General features: G+C 55.8%; 1 protein-coding gene across 2 annotated transcripts; it reads right to left on the reverse strand.

The window, feature by feature from the left end:
• Positions 1 to 2,632: 2,632 nt before the first annotated feature.
• Positions 2,633 to 5,022, reverse strand: NEUROD1 (neuronal differentiation 1). Of its 2 annotated transcripts, XM_021531306.2 has the most exons (2): positions 4,907 to 5,022; positions 2,633 to 3,826 (listed from the first exon to the last, which is right to left on the reverse strand). In XM_021531306.2, the coding sequence occupies exon 2, from the start codon at positions 3,815 to 3,817 to the stop codon at positions 2,726 to 2,728; it is 1,092 nt and encodes a 363-aa protein (XP_021386981.1). In that variant the 5' UTR covers positions 3,818 to 3,826; positions 4,907 to 5,022; the 3' UTR covers positions 2,633 to 2,725. The 2 variants fall into 2 exon arrangements, with proteins under 2 accessions (XP_021386981.1, XP_031361256.1); XM_031505396.2 differs by lacking the exon at positions 4,907 to 5,022 and having other exon boundaries at positions 2,633 to 3,832.
• Between the last annotated feature and the right edge of the window lie 3,972 nt (positions 5,023 to 8,994).

Genomic DNA, 8,994 nt, shown 5'->3' on the forward strand with positions numbered 1-8,994 from the left:
TATGCAGAGTGCATTCATGCATAAACAATATCATTTTCATAAATTAAAACCTCCCCTGCAGAAGGAACATCTGTGCCTGCCTTTGAATAAAAGATGGTGGCATGTGAGTTGCCCCTTGACTGACTAGAAGAATCCTCGTATTTAGGAAGAAGGCACATAACCAAAAGGCAAGCAAACCTGGGTCAGCTTTTCGAATTTTATCTGAAAAATCATCATTCATTTATCTCCCTCGGGTTATCTGAGGCACACTTACCTGTATTGCCACTGATTGTGAAAGGTTAATAGGTGCTTGAAAAGTTGCATTTTGCATTCTTTCATTTCAGATTCAGCAACAGTTTTCTAGTGTGGAGCTGCAGGCTCCGGCAAAATGCAGGGAAATGCTGCAAAATGCATCAGGCGGCATCACAATTAAATTGTAGCATGTTTTTAACGGGGAAGCCTGGCAGCAGGGACTGCTGAACTGCTAGGACAGGTTTGCCATGCTTACACGTTGGATTTCCATAGCTACAAACACCTTTAAAATAGACGCCAGAAGCTTGATTTCTCCTGGGGGAAAGAAAATGCCCTCATCCACAGGAAAGCTTGTTTACTTTCTGCTGGGTTTAGCTGAAATATTTATGAAATACCTCCGCTTTGTGACAGACTTCATATAAAGTATTTCAGGTAACGTCTTAAATTTGTTTCTGATGGTCGGAGGCAAAGACCTGTTGATAATTGCTGCTGGTCATTAGGGGAATTGCTCTCCCGCAGGTTGTGTCTCGGGGTTTCTTAAGCCTCAGAGTAATCAGCGAAGATTAAAGGAATACATTTCCCGTCTGGGAAGAGGAGGGATGGCGTGGGTTCGGGTCTGCCTTGCCCGGGGGAAAGCGCACCTGCTGCCGCCACGCCGGGGCCGAGGCGCCCGCTCCCGGTGTGCGGTCCCGGCCGGGGCTGAACGCGGACGGCCCGGGGCCGGGGGGCAGAGCCGGGGCTGAACGCGGACGGCCCGGGGCCGGGGGGCAGAGCCGGGGCTGGGCTGAACGCGGACGGCCCGGGGCCGGGGGGCAGAGCCGGGGCTGAACGCGGACGGCCCGGGGCCGGGGGGCAGAGCCGGGGCTGGGCTGAACGCTGCCCGGGCGGGTGCGGGAGCTGTGGCAGCCGCAGCTCCCAGGCGAAGTGCGCTTCTGCCCCGTTCCCCTCATTCAACAAATCAGCATTGCAAATAGCCGGGTTCGCTGTAAACAAACGAACGCCCCCGCCGCCCCCCACCCCGAGTGCTTCTCAAGGTAAGTCAAGAATCCGTGTCCATTTTTTTAGTCCAATTTTATTCTACAAATAATAAGTGTTGCACCTTTCATGAGCTATCCGAATAAAACAATAATCCCATAGGAATTACTCACACTAAGAAAAAAAAAAATCACATTTAAGGAAAAATGCAACATTCGACCAAATGTTCAATACTATGTTGTTGCCAAAGGATGGATATTTTTTTCTAAAATCCCAGTGTGCATTACACCATAATATACAGGATTACAAACAAAATTACAGTACAGATTGATTCCAGTTGAACCAGCGTTACATTTCAAACAGCACTTATTCTGGACTGCATTGTACATGCAATAGCTATTGTTCTAATTACGGATTAAATGGTTTGAATTTGTTTCAAGCTACCGTACTAATCGACTACAATAGGTATATAGCCCGACTTTTAACAACCTGATTAGATTTCGGTTCAGATTTATAAGATGAGCATATGACAACCACGGATTGTGTGAACATGTATAAAATCATGCATTTATAGCGCCTGGAAACATTAACACCTTCAAGTTATCTTAAAAAAAAAAAAAAAAAAGAAAGAAAATAAAAACCAAAACAAACAAATCCAATAAACCAAAACCACGGAATGCCAAGGGGTTCAAAGACTAAAAGAAACAGTGCAAATTGTATGTGATAGTCAAGCAGCTTTTGATTTAAAAAGGGTGTTGGCATTTGCTTATAATCTTTATATACAAGTTTGTGCAAGTAATGTGTTGAAATGATATGTTTTAATAGAAAATAAGTCTATCGTTCTTATATCTTCTCAAGACCTAGGGGATCTGGTTCTTATTGTACGGGGTAAAGAAAAAGAAATAAAGAAAATAGGGGAAAAAATGGAAAAAGAAGAGACTTGGATGGGAAAGAAATTGCCCGGATTGTGCATTGTTTTTTTTCTTCTTCATCTATTTCAAAAGGAAAGAAGTGCTAAGGCAACATAACTTCTCTAAGCACTTTTCTGCTGGTTTAAATTAGTTAAATAATTTTGTATAAATTAGATATAATTCTACCTTTCCAATATGTATAAAAATTGATGAAGCTGCATGGTTTAAAATAGGAAATTCACGTTATAAAAAGTCATTAAAAATTCTGTACAAAATCACAACAAAATAATTCAGCATGGGAAAGGTAACAAGTAGTAAAACGTTGGTTGAAAAATATAGATTTCATATATATTTTGTAATTGGCCCATCGCTAGTTTAAAAATTGCATAGATCCTAATTATTGCTTGTGATTTTGTTATCCCGATCAGGTAATTGACGCGATCCCAATGCCCCTACCCCAATTTACAGCGTCGCTGCGCGGAGCGGCAGCACAGACAGCGGGCGAGCGGGGCCGCGGCGGCGGCGGGACCCGCCGGGCCGCCCGCTGGAAACAAGGCGGTGGCGGGCGGCGGGGCGCGGCTCGCCGGCCCTCCCTGCGGCGGGGAGGCTCAGTCGTGGAAGATGGCGTTGAGCTGGGCGCTGAGGACGCGCTCGTGGTGCGGGTGGCCCTCGTAGGGCGCCAGCCCGTCCACCGGGATCTCGCAGCGGGAGGCGGCGGGCGGGAAGATGGCGGCGTGGGCGGGCGCGGCGGCCAGCGCGGCGGCGGCGGCGGGGTAGTGCATGGAGAAGGCGTAGCTCTTGTCGAAGTCGGCGGCCGGCTCGTGCTTGAAGGAGAAGTTGCCGTTCACGCTGAGGGGCGGGCTGAGCGGCCCGTCGAAGGCGGGGCTGGCGCCCTCCGCCAGCCCGCTCTCGAAGAAGGGCTCCAGCGCGGCGCCGTAGGCGTGCGGCGGCTTGAGGTGGAAGAGGTGGGAGCTGTCCATGGTGCCGTAGGGCGGGCTGGGCAAGCCCGGCGACTGGTAGGGGTAGGGATGCGCCGGGAAGGGCGCGCCCGCCGCCGCCGCCGCCGCCGCCACGTGCGGCGGCACCTCCTGGCTCTGCTCGGGCAGGAAAGTCCGCGGGTTGAGCTGCAGGCAGCCGGCCACCAAGTTGGTGGTGGGCTGCGACAGGCCCTTGCAGAGGGTCTGCACGAAGGACACCAGGTCCGGGCTCTTGCCCGAGCGGAGGATCTCGGAGAGCGCCCAGATGTAGTTCTTGGCCAGGCGCAGGGTCTCGATCTTGGAGAGCTTCTGCGTCTTGGAGTAGCAGGGCACCACCTTGCGCAGGTTGTCCAGGGCCGCGTTCAGCCCGTGCATGCGGTTGCGCTCCCGGGCGTTGGCCTTCATGCGCCGCAGCTTGAACCGCTCCATGCGCGCCTTGGTCATCTTCTTCTTCTTGGGGCCCCGCCTCTTGGGCTTCTGGTCGTCGTCTTCCTCCTCCTCCTCTTCCTCCTCCTCTTCGTCCAAGTCGTCTTCCTCGTCCTCCTCCTCTCCGTTCCGCAGGGAGTCCTCCTCGGCCTCGGCGTGCAGACCCTCCAGGTCCTCCTCTTTCTTGTCCACCTCGTGCTCCTCGTCCTGGGAGCTGAGGCACTCGTCTGTCCAGCTCGGGGGGCCCTGCGGCTGGGGCTCGCCCATCAGCCCGCTCTCGCTGTACGACTTGGTCATGGTGAGCCTCTGCATGGCGGAGGAGACAGAAAAGAGACGTGTCAGCACCCGGAGCAGCGGCCGTGGCCCCGTGCGACCGCCCGCGGGGAGAAGTTGCTCGTGCTTCGCTCCCCGGTCCCGCCGCCCCCTCCCGAGGGAAGCCCTGGATTCCCCACCGTGCCAGGGCAAACTTTTAATTGTCTCTGCGTTTCTGCCTTGTAATTAAGTTGACATATGTTCAAATACCATTATGTAACTCGCCGATATTAGCGGGGAATATAAGCAGATTATGCGTGCGGGAGCCAGCCCGGGCGGCACGACGCAAGTGGACCAAGCCTGGGTTGTTTTGCTTTGTTTTGCTTCAAAATAATATTTAAACATTTTTACCGAATACGGGAAGGAGGACACACGGACACACAGGGCACCTGCAGGGACGGATAGCTCCCGTGATGCCCGTCCCCGCCGCTCTCCGCGGCTCCCCCTTGTCACCTCCCTGCGTGGGGCTTGTGCCGCCCCGGCGGGCGCCGAGCACCTGCTCCCCGGTCCCGCCTTCGCCCGCAGGACTGGCACTGGGCGCCCGCGGCCCCTGCCCGGGGTAACAGGTGCGGGACCGGCCCCGGCTTCCCGTCCCCGTCGTCCCCTCTGTTGCAAACGGGTCCTCTGCTTCCCGCGTGGGGTTGCGAGGGCCCCCCGGTAGCGTCGGGCACACCGGGAAGAAACAATGCCGCACGGCCGCCGAGGCACAGCCTGCGCTGCGACCGCCGAGGAAAGGGAGCCGAAAGTTCGGAGGTGCATCGGCGGAGGCGCATTTACATATGCAATATGCGTCTCTACAATGTGATAAAGGGACGCACATATACACATTTATATGTGTGCATGGACGCACATACACATTTACATATATATGTATACACACGCGTACGTGTGCGTATGTGGATGGATACAGGTGTGCCCGCACACACCAGCGGGAACGACCGCAAGCGACAATAAAACCTGAAGCCGTTCCGGCAGAGGCATATCCCGTCCGCCCCGACGTCGCAGGGTCCTCTCCCACCCCGGCAGCCGCCGCGAACCCTTTTCCCGCGGGGGTAAAACCCGGTTTCCCGTTACCTCCGTCGCTCAGCCTCTCCTGCGCGGTGACGGTCTCATAACCCCGGCACAGCTCTCCGTGCGGGGGCGCCGCGCGTGTGTGCGTGTGGCGTTTTTTTTTCCCGAGGTTGCCCGGCGCCGGGCTCCCCCCGTTATATAGCGGGACGGAGGATGCGCGGCGGGGGGCCGGCACCGGGACCCGGCCGCCGCGCGGCCGCCGCGCCCCGCGCGCCTGCGCCCCGCCCCGCGCCCCGCCCCGCCCGGTGGCACGCGCCATATGGCCGCCCACGTCAGGCGCGCGGCGCCCCCCCCACGTGACGCCCCTGATTTGTATGCGGCCGCGCGCCCGCCCGCGGAGCCGCCACGCCCGCGCTGACCCGCGGGCCGCGCCATCTGTCACCGCCACAGCACCGCCACAGCACCGCCACCGCCACAGCACCGCCACCGCCACAGCACCGCCACCGGCACCGCCACAGCACCGCCGCGGCACCGCCGAGCCGCATTGTTCCCATTGTTCCGGGCGGCGGCCACCGAGGGTCCCCGCCGCCCCCCCCACATCTCCTAACGGGCGCCTCCGACCCCCCGAGACTCCCCGTCCCAGTCCTTGTCGCCCTCTCGCCGCCACCGGCCCCCTCCTCCTCTCCCGGTTTTCGCCGGTGCTGGGGAAAACGGACGTCCCGGGGCTGTTGTGACACACGCACACGCGCACCTGCCGGCTCGCTTTTCACGGGTTTTCGGTGGGAATGCTGCCGGTTAACGGAAAGTTTGGAAGAAAGACGCCGAGTGGGTGGATTTAGAGTCTTTAAACGCCCCGGCGGAGTTTGCAAACGCCGCCAAACCTTAGGGATGCGCTTTAAGGAGGGGGATAGCCCCTTCCTATTATAGCTGTGCTACCGGCTCGCATTATCCGGATATTTACTCAATAAAAATAGAATTATTTTCACCTCTTGAGGCTTTAAATGAGAAACAAATAATTCCGCCCTGAGGAGATGGATTTGGAAGATAATTTTCCAAGTCGGGTTATTTCTAAAATGTTTCTCTCCTGTGGTGACCTACATAGCTCGGGGCCGGCGGGGCAGCGGGAGGGGACTCCGGGGATGTTCGCCTTCCCGGTAATAAAATACAGAGGGCAACCGGCTACTTTTTGTTGTGTCAAAGCCGGCCAGTACTCTGTGGGAAGCGGGAAGCACCCGGTCCGGCGGGTGGGGCTGGAGCGGGCACCCTCGGGCCACCCGCGGCTGCGGCCCTTCCCTGGGGCACAGAGGGGCGGGAAGCGCCGGTGCCGACCCACCGGTGGATAGCCCCTGCCCGTGGCGAGCCTGCCCCGGGCCACGGTCCGGCAGCATGCCCGTACCCTGGGCGGCTGGGCCGGGCCTCCTGCAGGGCCGGCAGCCCCCGGGAGAACGCGACCCCATTAACGGGAGCTGCTGGGGCAGCGCGCTGCTGGAACGGACGCGTTTTGGAGGCAGTGAGGTTCGAACGAGTTTGGAGAGCGCAGGAGAGAGATGGGTCTGGTCCATCCCTGTCTCGGTTGATGGAAAATGTCCCTTTGAATGGGTCTGTCTGGGAATACACCTAGGAATGTGGGGCGCTGGGGAAACGCCCGGCAAAAATATTGGGAGGGCACCGGCACAAAACTGGATCTCGGGGAGCGGTGAGAACTTTGGGGTGCTCGTGTGCTTCTGAGTGTGATGAACACAGTCAGTCATCTTCCCTGGGAGCAAAACAAAATCAACACGTTGTCGATTGGCAGGTAACTAGAGAGACAAATGAAGAAGCAGGCAGTCGGACAGAGGGGCTTAAGCCCGCCGAGCCCGGCTCGTTCCGTCCCAGTCGGTGATTGATTGGCGAGGGCACCCTCGTGGCCGTGGAGGAGCCGGGCCGACAGGTACGAGGCGCTGCTCCGAGCCGCCCGTCGGGGCCAGGGACGAGCGCTGCGCTGAGGGGGCGCCGCGCTCTCTGCCGCTCCGCCTTCATCATTCCCGCTCTTCCCGCTGCTTCGGCGCTGCTTCTTCACCCGGCTCTCGCAGGCAGTCGGCTCTGCCTCCCCTGCTCGGGCCGTCCCCTGGCTCAACGGCTCCAGTTTCCCACCTTCCCCGTTCTCCTCTTCCCCCAGCCGCTCGGTTTTATCGCTCCAAGCGTGCCTATTTTTTTCTCCCTGACCTACAGACTCCTCCTTCTCCATCTGGCTTCTAATTCGGCTTCTGTTTATTTTTCCTCCCGAATCCTTTGATTTTATTTTCTATCTCTATTTTTTTTATTATTTAATTTTTTTTCCTTTTGTCTTATCATTTTCCCTTTCTTTTTCCTTATTTTCTTTTTCCTTTCCCTTACTTTTTCTTTTTCTTTTTCCTTTATGCCCTTCCCTCCCTCCCTAGCTCGCTTCCCGCCCCCCTCCCCTCCTCCCGCGGCGCGGCACGCGAGCCGCACGCGTCCCAACAAAGCTCGGTCCGGCCCGGCCGCCCCCGCTCCCGCCCCAGCTGCTGCCCCGGCCGCGGCAGGAGGCGGTCCCGGGGCCGCCTGGGGCCCGCCGCCGCGGCGGCGAGCGCGGCCCCTCCGCGGGTCGCCGCCGGGGCCGAGCCCTGTCCCAGCCGGGCGGGGAGGGGGGGTTCTTGCGGGGGAAGCAGCGCCGTGGAAACGCCTTACAGTTGTCCGGAGCGCGAAATCCGCTCCCGATGAAATCTCTTGGGTTTGCGGCATTATCTTAATTAAGATAATTGATTCATATTGCACCTGCGAGAGTGCGGGGAAAAGATGCCTCCCCAAATAGCTTGGAGCTATTGGAGAGAGGAAGCCGCGCTTATAATTGAGCGAGTGATTTACTGCCAGGGTAGCCCGCGCTGCTCGGGCTCTCTCCTTTCGCTGCCAGGTTTCCCGTTCTCTCCCTCTCCAGAGAGGCACGCACACAAAACACGAAGGTTATCCTGAATAAAAACAGAGAAGGGAAAACGTCTCTTCCCGCTGTCCCTGTCCCCCTGTCCCACCCCACCGTGGGCACCGTGGGGCTGGAGCCGCCGCCGCCGCCGTGGGGATCGGGCTCGGGAAGGGCCGGCTTGGGTTTGCCCGCGGTGTTCCCCCGCTCGCCCGTTTCCAAACGCTGCGGCGAGAGGAGCGGATGGGAGCGGAGGGCAGCCCCATCGCCCGGACCTCCCCGAGCTGCGGCCAGCCTGCTCGGGCTGCCGCGGCTCGGCAATCGCGGCGGGAGAACAGCGCTGTGCAGAGCCGCTCCGGTACCGGCTCGGTGGGGGTGAGACCGCCGCGTAGCGTCTCTCTAGGATGCAGTGTACATCTGGGCTCCAAAATTGGTACGGCTGATTAAGGTGCCTTTTCTGCTCTTTTCCCCCGTAAACCTCAGTGTATTAATTTTATTGAGCCTTTCCCTGCTAGATAAATGCTGTTGTTATTTTAATTCTATAAATGTAAACTTCTATTTAGTTAATGGAAAATACATCACCACCGAGGTTTAATTATCAGCTTTTTAAATTACTCTTTTAGTCAAGTGCACACAATTATGAAATCACAATAGATTTAAAATATAATTCAAATTGATTAAAAAAAAAAAAACAAATCAGAGAAGTACGTACCATTAAAGCAAATGTCTAAATTGTTTTGGTAGGCCGGCTACCTCCTGAGCTACAGTCTAAATAGCGTCAGCACTCTTTGCTATCGGTGTCAAACCACCTCTGTTATTAGGAAAAAGGATTCTTATCAGAAGGGATTTAGATGCTGTTGTAACTGCAAAACCTAATTATTTTTGATCCAGGCATTTACCCCCAGAGAGTCCCACCTTGTTTAAATAAAGTGTTTTCTTTCCCCTTGAACAAATGAATTTCCATTTGAATTAAATATTGATAATTTGACCTTTTAGTTCCTTTAACTAATCAAAAGGAAAAAAAATCCAAATGTAGATCCTAGTGCCTTGCCCTAGTGGGTCTTTCCGCTTGAATAGACACTGAGATTAAATGAGTCAAACTTCCTCTTTCACTGCACTCTCTTTGCACTAATTGCTTATGCAAAAATGCAGATTTGTATTAATTAGTAACTCCACTGATTAGTTCGGTGGTATTTTCACGTAATAAATCATGCTGCAGACACGATTTTTGGCACAT

This window comes from Lonchura striata, chromosome 8 (assembly GCF_046129695.1).
Source record: "Lonchura striata isolate bLonStr1 chromosome 8, bLonStr1.mat, whole genome shotgun sequence".
Lineage (NCBI taxonomy): Eukaryota > Metazoa > Chordata > Aves > Passeriformes > Estrildidae > Lonchura > Lonchura striata.